Genomic DNA, 17,407 nt, shown 5'->3' with positions numbered 1-17,407 from the left:
AGATTTGAAAGGGTGTCATTCCAATGACACCACTTAGTGAAAGCAAGAGCAAAATCAGAGCTACTGAATTCAGAGCATGTCAGAACCAATGGGCTATAAATCGGTTATAGCACAGAGTGCTAATAGTGTTTAAGTAGTTCCTGAGACCACAAGGTTACCTTCTGTGGCACTAACCTTGAGCCTGTTTCACAAAACCCTGGCTGGCTACCTGAGAAAACAAGAAAGGGAGATTTACGCTAACCCGTGGGAAGCCATTTATTTTCATTGTATTTTAATTTTAATAGATTGTCTGCCCCGCCCAGGATTATCTCATGGGAAAGAAAACCCTGGCTCAATGACTTGTGGTGAAACTTGTTTCTGAGCCAAATTTCCTGCACCTGATGCATCTCTGTGTGAGAAGAAACCCATGTATTTCAGAGCACAACACAGCCCTAGGGCAGTGGTGGGGTAAAGGAGGAGAGGGTCCGTATCTCACCCTGCCCTTCCAGAACAAGTTAGGCCTGTTTGGACACTAAGCAGAGCAGCCCTCCGAAAGGAAAGGGCATCACGTCAACCTGGGAACTGACATCACATGATCTGGTAGCAGAAGGAACCTGTCTAAGGGAGAGGTTGAATCATCTCCCCCTTTCTTGTGCAATAGGTCTTCACAAGTACAATATCATATTTATATCATGGGAACTCTTGTTGAACACAGAGGGCTCAGGGCTTGCCTCTAGTGTAGATGAGTCAGCAAGTTTCAGTAGGCCCAGGTACAGGATGGGGCAGTTCTTTGCTTCTTGCTACAGGATCAGAGCTATGCTACAGACTGTATCTTAAATAAGATATTGCAAACAGCATTCTAGTGCAGTTTGTCTGACCAGGGATTTCATTCTTGTAACTGTTATAAAACTATACTAGCCACTCTGTAATACATAGACCCATAGTCTATAGCATAGGCTTTGTCTACACTAGCACTTTTATTGGTCAGAATGTGGAAAAAAAACCCCACAGCCTGACAGATAAGTTTTGCTGACAAAAGTGCCTGTGTGAATAGCACTATATTGGCGGGAGACGCTTTCCCACAGATATAGCTACTGCTGCTTGTTGCGGGGGAGGGGTAGTTTAATTATGCTGGTGGGAGAGCTCCCTACCCTTGGCATAGAGCAGCCACACAGGAGAACTTACAGCGGGGCAGCTGCAGCGGTACAGCTGTGCTGCCGTCAAGTCTGTAGTGTAGACATAGAACAGACTTATATCATTGTAAAGAGGGTCTGGGGAATAACTAGTCACTGGTCAGGGAAACCACTATGAACCCTGTTGGTAACAACTTCATTTAAGCAAGGTTGTAACGATTAATACAGTTTTGTCCCTAGTTGTCTCAGATGCATTACAAATTCTGCTGTGTTACTGGACCCATCACAACTTCGTAGTTCCCTGCTAGCAGTGCCAGTGCTAACCCCTTGGGGCAGTAAGCAGGAATACTTTTGCCCTCCCCCCAACCCATACTAATAATTAGTAGAGGGCCCCCAAGCAATTGCTTAGTCTGCTTATGCCTAGCACTGGCTCTGTCAGATAGGGTTCAGACAATTGTCTTACATGCGATTAGGTCCTGTTTACACTAACAGGGTGTACAATTTTGTTGGAAGGGACCCCCAAGGCCTTGCCACACCAGGCTATAGGAGGTGGCTGTGCTGAAACAGACAATGTTTTGTAATTTGGGTGGTAATTTCCAGCCAGGGTTCAGAGGCAGCTTACAGAGGCCCTGCCAGCTGGGAGCTAATTAGGCACAGCTAAGCCTATTAGGGTGTGTTAGTTTGAAAGGAGAGAGACAAAAGGGCCCTCTCTAAACTAGGGAAAATTTCCCACCATTGAGAAAGTAGAGTTCAGCTCCACCAGAGCTAGCTCTAGTGTACACAAGCTGGTGGCTGCCACCAGGGACTTAAACACCTGCTCTGAGCCAGGTTACACTATTTGGTACCATCTGCAGCTGGCAGCCTCTAATGCTCCCAACATTGCTCATACCACCAGAGTTGATGAGATGTTAGCATTGGAGGTGGGGGAAAAAAGATCTTGAAAAATATGCAGAGTATAAGCAGGGCCACATGGGCTGTGCTGAGTAGAGTCCACTGTGGGGAAACAGGAGCTACATGATATAGCTTGTACCCTTTTTCTTTTGAGTTTTCTTCTTATAAAAAAAGAGGTTATGCAGGAGGTCACACTGGCGGATCATGCTGATCCCTTCTGGCCTTAAACTGCATTAAAATCACATGGAAAGAATGCAGCTGGAGGACTATGCCCAGCTAGTATCAATCTGGGGTCAGGCTAGATCTCCTACAATAAAACCCAACCTGAAGAGGGCGATTTGTATTCAAACCTGAGCAACAGTAACTTCTCTCATCATTCCACCTATAGTCCAAGGGTGTTGTAACTGCATCCAAGTCGTTAGAGTGATCTAGAGACACAGTTAAACTCTGGGTAGAGCTGCCCTGCAGGAGCTTTAACTGTGCCAGAGCCAAAGGGCTGGCAGGTTGTAACTGAGTCTGTCGCTATGACTAGGGCCCTACCAAATTCACAGTCCATTTTGGTCAATTTCACAGTCATAGGATTTTTTAAAACTGTAAATGTCACCTATTTCAATCTGAAATGTCAGTGTTGTAATTGTAGGGGTCCTGACCCAAAAAAGGAGTTGGGGGGGTGGGTGGGTGGGTTTGCAAGGTTATTGTAGGGGATGGTTGCAGTACCGCTACTGTTACTTCTGTGCTGCTGCTGGGGCCGAGCTGCCTCCGGAGCTGGGCAGCTGGAGAGCGGCGGCTGCTGCTGGCAGGGAGCCCAGCTCAGAAGGCAGAGTCGCCACCAGAAGCGGCACAGAAATAAAGAGTGGCAATAACATTCCATGCCATCCTTACTTCTGTGCGGCTACCTGCCAAGCCGGGCCCTCAGTCAGCAGCTGCCACTCCCTGCCTGTCCAGCTCTGAAGGCAGCAGCGCAGACGTAAGCATGCCAAGGTATGGTATTGCCACTCACTTCTGCACCGCTGCTGGTGTATTCAGAGCTGGGTACCCAGCCAACAGCCATTGCTCTCAGGCCACCCAGCTCTGAAGGCAGTGCAGAAATAAGGGTGGCAATACAGCAACACCCTAAAATAGCCTTGTGACCCCCTGCAACTCCCTTTTGGGTCAGGACCCCCCCATTTCAGGAATGCTGGTCTCCCCTGTGAAATCTGTACAATAAGGTAAAAGCACAGACACCATGAAATCCGGTCTGTGACTTGTTTTTCATGGCTGTGAATTTGGTAGGGCCCTAAATATGAAGCATAGACAGGGTCCATGTGAGTGAGGCTTCAAGGCACTGAGGATGAGCTTGCTCCCTGTAGTTAAGGGGTAGATGGCACTGGTCTATTGCAAAGCATTGACACAACACTGCATGCAATAAAAAACAGCCTTCCCCCTGTTAGTTCAGGATTGTTCACTGTTGACATTTCCTTGAGTTTTAGCACACTTGCTGTGCACGTGACAGAGGAGGTGCTTTGTAATGAATCACTCCATGAGCTCATTCACACTTCACTGTTACTTCCAGTCAAAGATCCCTCCACGATCTCTGTAGGTCTTAATTATTAGGAAGATGGGGCAGTCTTGTGGGAAATAGCAGAGCCAAGCGCTGACCCCATAGGTTGTTGCATTGAGCATTGTGCTGAGAGTGTTTAACACCCCCCCGCCGCAACCCTCACATATTCTAACTCAAGCAGATCCAGCAAGTGGCAGATTGCAGTCAGTGAATGAGCCTGCCTCCCATGCTTGGAAGAAAGGTCATAATCAGAGAGCCTTTCAGCAGGAACCCTCTTCCTCCCTCACAGATTCATCTTTTCAGCAGCCTCCGTCCTCCAGTTTGTTTCTTCCCGCTTAGTCCCCAACCCTTCTGCTGGATTCTGTCTCTCCCCCACCCTCAGAGTGGTTGGGAGGCCCCAAGATTTTGATTGGAATGGTTTAAACAACTGTGGTTCTAATAAACTAAGATCTTTGGGACAGGGACTACATCTTCCTTTGTGCCTTGGCCAGCACAGACCACTCAGTCAGCATTTAAATACTAACTGAGCTACCAGGAATGAGGCTAGCTTGATGCCAGAGCAACACATTGTTACCCTAAAAGAAAAGGAGTCCTTGTGGCACCTTAGAGACTAACCAATTTATTTGAGCATAAGCTTTCGTGAGCTACAGCTCACTTCATCGGATGCATACTGTGGACTGTGTAGAAGATCTTTTTATATACACACAAAGCATGAAAAAAATACCTCCTCCCACCCCACTCTCCTGCTGGTAATAGCTTATCTAAAGTGATCACTCTCCTTACAATGTGTATGATAACCTGGATTTGTGCTGGAAATGGCCCAACTTGATCATCATACACATTGTAAGGAGAGTGATCACTTTAGATAAGCTATTACCAGCAGGAGAGTGGGGTGGGAGGAGGTATTTTTTTCATGCTTTGTGTGTATATAAAGAGATCTTCTACACCGTCCACAGTATGCATCCGATGAAGTGAGCTGTAGCTCACGAAAGCTTATGCTCAAATAAATTGGTTAGTCTCTAAGGTGCCACAAGTACTCCTTTTCTTTTTGCGAATACAGACTAACACGGCTGTTCCTCTGAAACATTGTTACCCTGAGAGGATCTAAGCGTGAGATGGGCGTCTCACCCTGTGTTGAGAGTGCTGCAAAGGCAGCATTCTTAAGGAGCTGCTGCTGACTCATGGCTGATGAGACTATCTTGCTTCTTGCATCACTACCAGCCCTTCTTACCCAGAGGGGTATTCACCAGGACTGGCCTTTGAGGGTAGAAGGAAGAATCTCAGGTGACTAGGAGCTCTTGGGAGATTCCTCACCCCAAACTAATCTACTGGCAGTTAAGTTAAAGAAGTGAATTGGACTGGGACTGAGGAAGGGATAATGAGCAATGCTAACAAAAATTGGGCTGGGGAACAGAGGGCAGAAAAAGGGTGGGATGGGGTGCTCCACTCACCGCAAGTTTGGCACCTCCTCCTGGCCACTCTGGAGATTAGCTCATCAGGTCAACATCCATTCCCATGGTTGCACACTGTCCTCCACCTGTCTCTCTGGGTCTGCAGTCTCTCTTACTCCATGAGCTGCTGCAGCCTCTTTGTGACTCAGCCCTGCGGTTAGGTCACCTTATGTGTTATACCCTGAAAGGGGAAATCAAAAAGTCTTTCCTTCCACTGTTCTAGGCAGTGTTCCCATTCACTGCCTCAGGTGCCACTCCAGTGGCTGGTAGGGGAACCCAGGCCTACCCTCTACTCCAGGGACCCTCAACCCAGCAGTTCTGGGCTTCACTTTTTCAGCCCTTACTACTCCTTTCCTGGGATGCTTCCTACCACTCTTAGTTTCCCTAGGAATACTAACACCAAACCTGCCTCTCTTTTCCCAGGGAGTGATTGTCCTTCCCACTAGCAGCCCCTGTCTAGGGCCAGCTTCCTCGCTTTATAGGCCCCATCTATTCCTGCCCAGCTGAACCTGCTTGCAATCAATTCCCTGCTTCCTGGCTCTTCTTCCTCCAGGTGCAGCCTATGGAGTTAATAGGCCTATGTGGCCACCTTCACCCCCTTTCTATGTGGGATGGACACCCCCTCACAAGGGGACATAGCTCTGTTCTGAGGGCGGCTATCCAGTAGAACATTCCCATTACCCGCAGAAGGCCTCAGGCTTCTTGCCACCAGTGAAATTATGAACACAAACTTCAGTCACTCTCAAATAAGACCATTTTATTTGAACAAACATTAGACATGGTGAACAGTGGACAAAAGCAGCTCTGAGTGCAGCTTCTTTCCTGGGACAAAGCAACCCCATTGTCCATACAGAGCTATTGAAGGGCAATACCAGCTCTCTCCACAGCACTCACTCTGCACTGGGGAACCAGGGAAGTCCAGCACTCCCAATGAGCTCCTGTAGGTGCTTTCACCCCTCCTCAGGCTCAAGGGGTGTTCTCCTTATTGGCCCCGTCTCCGGGTTTGTTCTTACATTATGGAAATGCACAAAGACCCAACCTGGAAGCTGAACTAGTTACACAGAAGCGCTGTCCTACACAGCTAGGAAAGAAATGCAGTAATATATCTATGGCTGAAAGTGATATTCAACTGACAGTACCCTGCCCATGGTTGTATAATGGCAAAATAACCCAGGACACCTCTCTTCAGTTCTAATTACTGATCTGCGTTCTCCATAGTTTGGCCCTGCATGACTGGATCCAGCTGAACTCAGTAACATTTCAGAAGGGCCACACCCAGTTTGCACAAAAGCGAACAATTGCAGCTATGGTCAGCTTTAATACGGGGATACAGCCAGTGGAGACTACAAGTCTCTACATGCAATGCTCCATCTTACCTGGCTGCACTGCATACTTGGGGCTCTACTCTTAGTGGACTGCACCTCTGTGTTAAAGATGAAGGTGACTGTCATCTGAGTGGCATTTAAAGTACGGGTCACATTCTGGCCACTTATGTGGAATGCTGTGGTTTTTATAGTCAGCCTAGACAAGGGGTGTGTGTATAAACAACCCCCAAATGTATCCCCTGGCCTGACATTATTTCAGAGAGAGTGTCCAAAGGCATGGTTGACTGTCAGGTGCAGAGCACCCCCTGACTCTCCAAAGCATTGCATGACAGGCCTATGATGTTCTCTACCTTGTAAACTAGATTGAAATGTCTCTGTGGAAATTTTTTTAGAAATGGAGATAAGCTCAGTAATAGGAAGGGTAGGTAATCGCATTGGGAAACTGACCCTGCTCTCAGGATCATAGGGAACAGACTCACAGACAAAGTGGGCTCCTTCGCTGCAAGGGCATGGAGCAGACAGAGTGGGTGTCTTCCTATGGCAGGATCTTTAAGGGTTTCTTTTGTTTCTGACCTCAGTGGATCAAGCTGTAACTCCTGAGAACAGAGAGGAGAGCCCTGGGCCCTCAATTCTCAGCCTGCAGCCTCAAGGTTTGAACAATACAAGGGGAACTCGATTCTCTCCTGTTCTGCCGTACAGCACCTAAACTGATGGTTTTATTTGAACAAGAGGAACTGTCCATCCCGTCCCCCCACTACTTTCTCCTGAATTTTGAAACTGAGGGACAAAAATATTTTAAAAAGCAAGCTCACTAGAGTTTTCATCGTGAGCCAAATCCTACAAGTATGATAGTGGAATAACTTTTCTTCCTTCCCTTTCCCCTTCCCCTCTTTCCTCCCTTCCCTTCTCTTTACCCTTTCCTTCCTTCCTCACCTTCCCCCCTCTCCTTCCTTCTCGGCTTCACTCCACATCTCTCTCTTCCTTCTATCACATGCTTTTCCTTCTCTCCCTCAACACCACTGCACTTCCCTGTTGCATTATCAACCCCTCACGGTCACAGCGTTACCTTTTTGCCTGATGTCCAGAGGTGCTAAGGCCCAGCAGTCCCACGCCTCAGCACCTCTCAACATCAGGCACAAAGGTGTCTCAAAGTGGGTACCCAAAAGGAGTGATCACTTCTGAGCAGCACAGTCACCCTCTGTACCATGGAGCCCTCTTTAGGCGATGTTTTGCTTCAAGGATGACTGCAGCTTGCAGTGTGCTTTCCCTCAGACAGCCACTGGTCTCTTCCCAGGATATGCCTCATAGGTAAGCCCTTTCCCACATGGTAAGGTATCTTTACAAACCCATGAGCACTGCTCTATCACATCTTGATGACACTCTTCCCCCACCCGCTTTTAGTGATCAGAACTAGAGGGGAAGCATTTAAGTCCTACTTTTTAAAACTGAGCAGCCCCTATCAGACCACACAGTAGTCTCCATTAATTACCCCCTCCCTCTTCCCAACCAAGACTTTAGAACGGCCAGAATAGAGCCAGCTCTCCAGAATCCATCAAAAGGTTTACACCAGAGTTAGATTATGCTGGGACAGGATTTTGGAAGTTTTAGTTGGGTTTCAGAAATGAAACTGGTCATACTGGGCATAGTGAACCTGCTTTTTCTTTAGGACCAAGTCTGAGTATATTAAAGGCTCCCATTGATCTGGGACACCACAGGCATGTCCACCAGATGCTTAAAGCTAGAAGGACCATTTGGTAACCTGGTGCAATGGAAGTCCATTTCATGTCTCCCAGGCCTGTGACCACAACCCAGCAAGTGCCAGGACTCCAAGCCTCAACAGCTCACAGCACTCTCCTCGCAGGAGCCATAGGTGCAGTCACATGGCTCTCCAAGAAGGCGTGGGATCAGCACTGGCATGAGGTGTTTTTGCCAAACCAGCTTCAGACAAAGCAGAAGAACTTCTTCCAACGACACTTGGAGAGGGTTTTGATCCCTTTGGCTGTCATCTTCTTTTCCTGCTGGGCTTTGTGCTCCACTGCACTGACAATGGCTGTGTCAAATACTTCTTTCAGGTTCTTTTGGGTCAGTGCTGAGCACTCCACGTAGGTCTGTGCCCGGATTTTCTCTGCCAGGCCTTCAGCCTGAAGCTTGGGCACAGGCCTCCCACGGTAGCGGTCCAGGTTGATGAGGACATTGACATCATCCCGCAGGTCAGCCTGTGTCCCCACGAGGAGCACTGGCGCCTGGGGGTTGTGAGTCCGTATCTCAGGGATCCATTTCTCAGTAATGTTTTGGAAGGAGCTGGGGTTCACCACACTGAAGCAGACAAGGAAGACATCAGTGTCAGGGTAACAAAGTGATCGGAGGCAATCAAAGTCCTCCTGCAGGAGAAAAATGAGAGAGAAGATCATTGGACTGAACTCCAACAGTGTGATACTGGTGTGACTCCTTCACACGATGAATATGCTAGCAGCATCTCAGAGACAGGGCACAATGTCCCCTTCATGCCACTTCCACGTCATTCTGGAAGGCTGAGTTTCAGGGACAAGAGTCCTTGTCACATTCTGTTTAATTAGTGTCTTTACTGACTGTGTCCCTCTTTCCCAGCTGTACACTGCCCTCCCCACAAACCCTGCTAATAGCACCTGTCCCACAGACTAGTCAGAACCAAAACTGCTGATTCCCTTTTGACTGGTCTCACCTGTCCAGCTGTGTCCCAGAGCTGGATCCGAACCGGGGCTCCATCCACCAGAACCTGCACTGCAACACAGAGAGACAGAGAGGATGAGTACAGACTTGCTGCCTTTGAGACAGACAGACAGACACACACACGCACGTTCCTCTCTCCAGCTCTGTTTTGTGTCCCTGGGGAGCTCTTGGAATGAATGCCCTGACTCAGTGGTAAAGTGACTCTCAGTTTTATTGCATGTGTCCACCCTGTCTGGCTATCTACCCAGTCCTCACTAAAACACCCAAACCCTGTCCTAGCAAGCACTTTGGGAAACCTGCACCAGCTTTTCTGGGGACAGTCTCTTTGGTTGCTTTGACACCTTGAGGGAGTCCTTCCAGGGCATTACTACACAAAGACCTTCGGTAGGACTGGCCTTTTAGTCAAACAGTGTCCTAGCAATAATTTGACAGTCTTCTCCCACATCCCCAAAAGATCAGTTAGGGATACATGGAATCTTGCACTTTAGGGACTGATTCCTAGTTTTTTGCACTCTGTGACTACTTGGGTATGTCTATAGTGCAATTAGATACCCATGGATGGCCAGTGCCAGCTGACTCAGAGCTTGGGCTGGAGGCCTGTTTAATTGTGGTGCAGACTTTCAGGCTTGGGCTTCAGTCCGAGCTCTCAGACTCTCCCACCCCACAGAGTCCTAGAGTCTGGGCTCCAGCCCGAGCCCGAACAGCTACACTGCAATTAAACAGCTCTGCAGCCTGAGTCCCATGAGCCTGAGTTGGCTAGTATAGACATATCCTTAGATCACCCTCCCTGGGGCTGGCCAGGACCCCACCTTCTCATCCAGGGCAAAGATTTGGCATTTCAAGAAAAACCTTCTCAGAGATGCTCACTTTTAGTATTGCCCCAGCTGTAGAAAGCCAAGAACATAAAACACTGTTTTAAAGCAAAGGTGCTTACAGGAAAAGGAATGTGATGTAGTTCTTCTGGAAGGCCCTTTCATGGCCTATCTGCACTCTGAGGCCTTGCCGCCACTAGAAAACTCCAGCGGCCTCAGATGTTTTTACCACTGTGTTGCCTACACTACACTACAGTTGTCACCATTTCTACCACCAGTGGCGTATTATGTATGCAATTTTTGCACCCACATTATTCCAAAAATGCAGGAAGATTTAACATGATGTCATCAACCTTAGCCGTCTCAGAGTCAGGCCCTGTTTCCCGCCCATGGAAATTCAAAGCAAAGTTGTTAGACCTCTGAGCATTTCAGACTCCACAGAGAATGGCTGGAGGAAAGGGTAGGAGCTGGGAATTGCATTAAAATCTTGACAGCATGTCAAAATAGCACTTGTCTGCTGAAGGAAGGGAGACATCCTGTGCTAAGGTGACAATGGTGAGCACTTGACACCACCTAGCAGTATTTCTGATGTGTCATTGGCTCTGGTGGGATGGGGAGGGGAGCGGGTTTTGTTATTTTAAAGAAGCAAACTGAATCTTGTATTATTCTTCAAGTTCTTAGCTGGTGAGTGAAGTGGCAGAAACAATTGGCCTCATTGTCAGTGGGGTCATAAAAGCCCTTGGGGAGAAGAATGATTCTGCTTACTGACAGAAAACTGTGAAAGAGAAAGAGAGAGAGAGAAGATGAACTGAAATTAAGACACCCACACACAAAGAACGAGGGAGGGAGGCACACAAGGGTGCACTGCCTCTCCTGCCAGCATATGTGAAAGCCATTGCTTCCTTGTGGCTGGAAAACAGTTGAGTGGTATTACCATATCTTAGTCCCAGAGGAGGAAGAGTAACCTGTTCCAGATCTAAAGAACTGCTGGGAATCTGAGCCCCGGTCTATGCTTAAAAGGTAGATCAACCTAGCTACGTAGGTGCCAACTCCATGGGTGCTCCGGGACTGGATCCAAATTAGATCCAGTTTGGATCCAGATCCAGTTCCAAACCCATACTTGCCCAAAGCCTGGTGGAATTTGGGTTTCCCTTTCAGACCCATTAAAAAGATGGGCCTAAACTGTTCAGTTTGGATCCAGAAAGGAACTTCCTTAAAGTTCAGGGGTGTTCTGAGGATGGATTCTGGTTCAAGCCAAATCTGTATTCATAAATGGGAAGGGTGGGAATTCCTCCATTTTCCTATATCCTATAGCTGGCGGGCTCTTCCAGGTAGGCAGAACAGGTGACTACTGAAGTTAGCAGCAATATGGTGAAGGCCTGGTTTTCAAAGGTGATGAGCACCTGCCGTTCCCTTTGAGTTCAATAAGAGCTGTGGATGCTCAGGCCACCAGTGACTGTTCAGCGTGGGACTGACTGTGGGCTGAGAACAGCCATGTCCATATTGCAGAGAGCAGCAAGATCCCTTGAGCTAGTGCTGCCTCCTCCTTTCTGGATCATTCCTTAGCGATGGGCCCCTTCAGAAGATGCTGATACAGAAAAACTATAACACATAATTGTTGTGAATGATGGCAACCCCCTGTCCCTCTCCCCAACGCTGAACATGGTAGCGTTGAGGGAGCAGAATGAGAACGGACAATTACCTGGGTGGCATTTCTTCAGAGACCCAAGAGAATGATGGCACCTCAGACCATTTTCTAAAATTCCCCTGCACCCTGGAACAGCAGAATGTTGGTTGGTTCTTTCCAGTAGTTCTCTGGGGGAAGCCAGTAGGGCCCAGTGCAGACCAGCAGGTCTCCCATACCTCTTCACAACTGTGACTGAACTAGAGGGGCATCTGAACAAAAAAGCAACAACTCAGGGCTGAGCAGCCCTCAGCCTTGGAGGTATGTGAAACCCAGATCCGGATCCCAGCTGAGCCTTTAGTTTTGAGCTGACCTGCAAAGGAATCGCAATTGGCCTGGTGCCCTTTTGTGTTTCTTTACAATGGATAAAGGAGACCTGAAATGTTTTTTAAAGGTTTTGTTTCTGCTTGTTTTCTACGTTAGAAGTTAATAGTTTTTGAAGCTCAGCCATTGAGAGGGGAATGGATTTTTAGTCAGACTCTTTAAACTCTTCATTTTTTCATTATTCACTGCCAATGCTAACGAGCATTTTGGAGAGAGGACGTCATACTAAAGAAGCGAACATCCCTTCCACCATCAGTTAAGGGTCTGGAGAACTAACAGTACACATTTCTGGTATTTCTAAAGGCAAAAAGAAGCAGAATTGTTCTTTTTTTTTTTTTAAATCCCTTTCAGCCCATATTTAGTCATTATAAAGTAGCAAAAAAGGCACAAGCCCAATTTTAAAAAAGAAATCTTTTGCAGGTTACCATTAAACATGTCTGAGCCCTGTCTCCACTAAGGCTTGCACCACTGATGAAAAAGCAAGCAATATAGACAAAGGGGTAAGATTTTCTGAAGTGCCTAAGGGTATGTCTACATGAGGGAGACTGTACTGGCATAGCCCCATAGTATAGACACAGCCTACAGTGGAAGAGGGTTTTGCACTGGTGTAGCAACACCACCTCCCCAAACAATGGCAGCTTTATCCAAGGAAGCATTCTTCCGTCTACAGTGGGGGTTGGGTTGGCATAGCTACATCAGTCCGAGGTGTGGATTTTTGCACACTCTCACCAATGTAGCTATGTTGACCTACCTTTGAATGTACACCAGGCCAAAGTGACTTAGGAGCCCCAATATCAAAAGCGAACTAGTTACTCAGGAGCCTAAGCCTTATTCAGAGTCACTGGGAGTTAGGCTCCTTAATGCCACTGTCCCTTTTGAAAATGGGATTTAGGCACTTTTGAAAATGTTACCCAAGACCTATTAGAAAAGGAAGGAAACTTTCTTAACCCCATAACACAGACACAGGCTGGGCTTGTAGCTGGAGAGCTGAATGTGTGAAGCTACAGCATTAGTTAAAGGTTTCAGAGTAGCAGCTGTGTTAGTCTGTATTCACAAAAAGAAAAGGAGTACTTGTGGCACCTTAGAGACTAACCAATTTATTTGAGCATGAGCTTTCATGAGCTACAGCTCACTTCATCGAATGCATCCGATGAAGCGAGCTGTAGCTCACGAAAGCTTATGCTCAAATAAATTGGTTAGTCTCTAAGGTGCCACAAGTACTCCTTTTCTTTTACCATTAGTTAAAGTGACTGCTCAAAGTCCAGGAGAAGGCAAGAGTTAGTGGGGTCTTAACGTATCACCAGAATGTTATTTACTCTCCTGTCCCTTCAGGAGCCATGAAGGGATCAGCAGAGCTATCTCCAGACAGCAAACACCCATATCTTTTAATATGCAAAGCAAACTTTTAGCAGACAGTGTTTACTTATGTGCTCTTTAATTATGCCGTTTTTTCATTGGGGGTAAACCCCAGGTTCCAGTCTCCCTTTCCCCAGAGCAAGGGCAAGAAATCAGAGGAGACTGATTTCCACACAGCTGTCTTTTGCCCTGTATCTCTGCCCTAACCAGCTACACAACCAGAGCAATAAAATTCCAAAGCTTTACACACAGATGTCTCCCTCTCCCTATCTCTGTCATCACAACAGGAACAGAACCGGGCCATGAATTTCCAAGCGTTTTCACACAGCTGTCTTTCCCCCAGTATTTTAATCTTAAATAGGTACATAACCAGAGCAGTAAACCCCTTAGGAACCCATACGGTCACCTGTCTCCCTGCATCCCAATCCTAACCAGTGACATAAGAACACCAGTGAAAGTATATCTACACCAGTGGTGTTCACAGTGGGGATACACAGAGGTCTTCCAGGGCGGTACATTAGCTCATCTAGATATTTGCCTAGTTTTACAACAAGCTACATAAAAAGCACTAGCGAAGTCAGTACAAACTAAAATTTCACATAGATGATTTGTTTATACTACTCTATATACTATACACTGAAATGTAAGTACAATATTTATATTCCAGTTGATTTATAATTATATGGTAGAAAGTGAGCAATTTTTCACTAATAGTATGCTGTGACACTTTTGTATTTTTATGTCTGATTTTGTAAGCAAGTAGTTTTTAAGTCAGGTGAAACTTGGGGTATGCCAGACAAATGAGACTCCTGAAAGGGGTACTGTAGTCTAGAAAGGTTGAGAGCCACTGATCTACACAGCAAGTCTCAGAGATCAAGTGTACAGACTCAGGTTTGCAGGTTTCATGCTACCATGCTAAAAACAGCTGTGTAGACATTCGTCCTAGAAAGATTCTGAATCCCACCCCCACTCTGTAGGCTTCAGAGCCCTGTTGCGACATCTACCCGGCTGGGGCAGCTGATTTTAACACACTGAGACTCTCTGCTGTGGGCTGTGTAGTCATACCCTGCGAGCGCCACACAGCTGTCCCTTTCCCTGGATCTCTATCCTGACCAGGGTTACAATCTTTGGGGCAGAGTCTTGTCTAATTATATGTCCATGAAGCCCTCAGATACTACAGTGATGAGAGTCAGTATAAAACCTTACGATAGAAAGATCAAGGATGAAATCCTGACCCTACTGAAGTCAATGGGAGTTTTGCCACTGACTTCAGAGAGGTCAGGATTTCACCCAGAGTTGAGCACAGTTATGGGTAATATGTAATACATTCATCAAAAATAACCCCCCTGAGAGTTCCATACAGCTGTACCTCCCACCCCTTTTTCATAAGGAGAGATGCAGGCAAGGCAATGAACCCCTAGATAAGTCTCTTGGCCATGTTTCAGGCCTGAAGGAACAGACTCAAGCAGAATAAACTTCCTTTCTACAGTTTTGCACAGGCTCAAGCCAAGAATGAGAGTTGCCTCCCTCATTGCGTGTGAGAGGCAAAACTGGTTTCCCTTTACAGCCTCCTGTGCAAAGCTTATGCTCAAGCCTTGTCTACACCAGGGAAGCTTTAAAAAAAATGTCTGTTTGGGTTCAGCTCCTGCAATGGTTAACTGTGGGAACTGATGGCTGCTGCTGAGGTTTTAAGCACTATGTTCATAGAATCATAGACTATCAGGGTTGGAAGGGACCTCAGAAGGTCATCTAGTCTAACCCCCTGCTCAAAGCAGGACCAATCCCCAGTTTTTGCCCTAGATCCCTAAATGGCCCCCTCAAGGATTGAACTCACAACCCTGGGTTTAGCAGGCCAATGCTCAAACCACTGAGCTATCCCTCCCCCCTTTGACTTTATTGGTTTCCAACAGGGATAGATGACGTGGTGCTTAAAATGTTGATGGTAGCTGGTAGCCCCTCTATACTAGGACTCTCACCGTTGCTACCACTGGAGTGGTAGAACTGCACCCTTTGGAAAGATGTGTCTGAAAAACCCTAGTGTTGACAAGGCCATTGTAACAGTGAAAAAAAGGAAGAAAGTCAACCCCAGAAGGCAATAGCATGCTGGTGTCAGGCAGGATTCCCCAACAGGCACTTAAATTCCATTCCCCCTTACCTGAGAATGTGTCCAGGGCAGTGGGTTGGTACTCATCAGGGTATCCATTTGTTGTGTAGCTAATGATCAGGCTGGTCTTGCCCACAGCCCCGTCACCTACTAGGACACATTTGATGCCCAGCTGTGGGCCACTGCCCCTTGGGGTGCTGTTTCTTCGCAGGGCAGGTGAATAATCCAGCAGCTCCTGGGGGGGCATGTCTTGAACAGGAAAAAGGGGAGCAGCTCTGCTCCCCCTTCTAAAAATGTTTGGTGAATGTGAGGGGCAAGCTGCAAAACTCTGTTTAAAACAAAAGCAAAACCAGCAAAAACCTAAAAAAGCCCCCGGCAGCCTCAGGAAACTGTCAGAGGGTAAAGCAAGGCAGGAAATGAGAGTGGCTCGGCCACTATAGCCTAGGTGGAAGCTTCTTTGCCTCTGGAACTACATCCTTTGGAGTGTCTTGGAGCTGGCAAGGCAGCGGCTGCAGTGAGCTCTGTGCACTGGCCTGTGGGTCCCACCTTCTCTCCCTCTCACTAAGCTACTATTGCTTAACTTAGTTCTACACCTGTAGTGGTTTAAAAAAAGCCTGATTTGCATAGTCCAACCTCCTGTCCTGTCCTTGTAACCTGACTCTGCTTCATGGGCGTCTGAATCCACCAGCCTCTCTGCTTGCTCTCTACATTTTCTTCTCTTTCACTTACAGTTTCAGTGACTTTAGTGTTGGTGAAAGGTGGTGGCCCGACAGCCCTGCAGGGTGAAGTCCTCTACGCTCAGAACAGGTACAGCAAAAGCAGTGGCAATGCAAGTTTTTCACATTGCCTTCCCCAGGTGCCTTTACCCTGTTCTGAAGGAGAATGAGAGGGGATTTCAGCCTATAGCCCCAGAATCTTTCCTTCTGCTCAAACAAGGATGCCTATTAGTACAAAATGCAGTGGGGCTTTGTGATGTGGACACCTGTTCATTGGGAAATAAATGGAGTCCAACAAATGCATATTAAGGCTTGTCTACACGTACAGCGCTGCAGAGGCGCAGCTGCACCACTGTAGCACTTTAGTGAAGACGCTCCTATGCCAACGAGAGAGCTTCTCCCGTTGGTGTAGTTAATCCACCTCCATGAGAGGCGGTAACTACGTCAACGGGAGAAACTCTCCCATTGACATTGTGCTGTCTACAAGGGAGGTTAGGTCGGTATAAGTGCGTCATCCCCCTGAGTGACGTAGTTCTATCGACATAAGTTTATAGTATAGACCTGGCCTGACAAAGGCCGCTGAAAAGCCATCAAATGGCACAGACTTTCAGTCACTACCAATCTGAGCTGGATTCCAGCCAGCATCCTCCAGGTGAAAGGCTCTGTTATGCATTATCAATTCCCTAATCATCATTATTATTATTGGTGCTTATTATTAATTATGTGCATTACTGTAGCTCCGAGGAGTCCCAGTCGTGGACCAGGATCCCATTGAGCTAGGTGCTGCACAAACAGAACAAAAAGAAGGTCCCTGCTCATCCCTCAAAACTATTTTTTCTTCAGAAGAAACAGTGATAATGCACTTCGAAGCCCAATGCCAGTGGGCAGTGGCCCCAGCAGGGAGAGTCTGTGATTGTTGAAAAAGATTCCAGATGTACAGGAGCTGCAACCTTGGACAATATTGCATGGCAACAGAAAACAAATGAAAGACAGAGAGCATGACACATGTCTTATTGGGTAACTTTCTGTGCTTGGAACCAACTGAGTCCAGCTTGTATAACACAGGTGAAACCGTTGCTACGTTCTGGCAAAAGCAGGGAAACACTTTCATAGCTCTCTGGATGTGCATGGGGCTTTCCAATCTGGTCTCCCATTTGTGCATTTTTTATTCCTTTCCAGTGGTGCTCACAATGTGCTAAGCACTTTATAAATAGAGAAGAAGACACAATCCCTGCTTTGAAGAGCTCCCAATCTAAAAAAAGACAACTAAACAAACAGAGAGAGGGGAGGAGACTCAGCGGCAAAAGTAGCACTTCCACTGTTATAACACAGTAGAGAGGAACAAATTATAGAATGGTGGGAAATTTTGAGGGGAAAAGGCCA

At 47.1% G+C, this 17,407-nt stretch overlaps 1 protein-coding gene across 1 annotated transcript; it reads right to left on the bottom strand.

Annotated features, from left to right (window-relative positions):
* Nucleotides 1-8,259: 8,259 nt before the first annotated feature.
* Nucleotides 8,260-15,555, bottom strand: RHOV (ras homolog family member V). The gene is made up of 3 exons (XM_073350680.1): nt 15,360-15,555; nt 9,021-9,079; nt 8,260-8,700 (listed from the first exon to the last, which is right to left on the bottom strand). The coding sequence occupies exons 1-3, from the start codon at nt 15,553-15,555 to the stop codon at nt 8,260-8,262; spliced, it is 696 nt and encodes a 231-aa protein (XP_073206781.1).
* Nucleotides 15,556-17,407: the final 1,852 nt, after the last annotated feature.

This window comes from Lepidochelys kempii, chromosome 6 (genome assembly GCF_965140265.1).
Source record: "Lepidochelys kempii isolate rLepKem1 chromosome 6, rLepKem1.hap2, whole genome shotgun sequence".
Lineage (NCBI taxonomy): Eukaryota > Metazoa > Chordata > Testudines > Cheloniidae > Lepidochelys > Lepidochelys kempii.
The sequence above is the reverse complement of the archived record's forward strand: the minus strand, read 5'-3'. Positions and strand labels throughout refer to the sequence as shown.

Bases quoted from the DNA above. Each gene is read 5' to 3' on its own strand.
- RHOV (XM_073350680.1), bottom strand. From the start codon at position 15,555: ATGCCCCCCCAGGAGCTGCTGGATTATTCACCTGCCCTGCGAAGAAAC. The intron at 9,080-15,359 runs GTAAGGGGGAAT...TCTGTGTTGCAG, and splicing joins TGCCCTGGACACATTCTCAG to TGCAGGTTCTGGTGGATGGA. The intron at 8,701-9,020 runs GTGAGACCAGTC...TTTCTCCTGCAG, and splicing joins TCTGGGACACAGCTGGACAG to GAGGACTTTGATTGCCTCCG.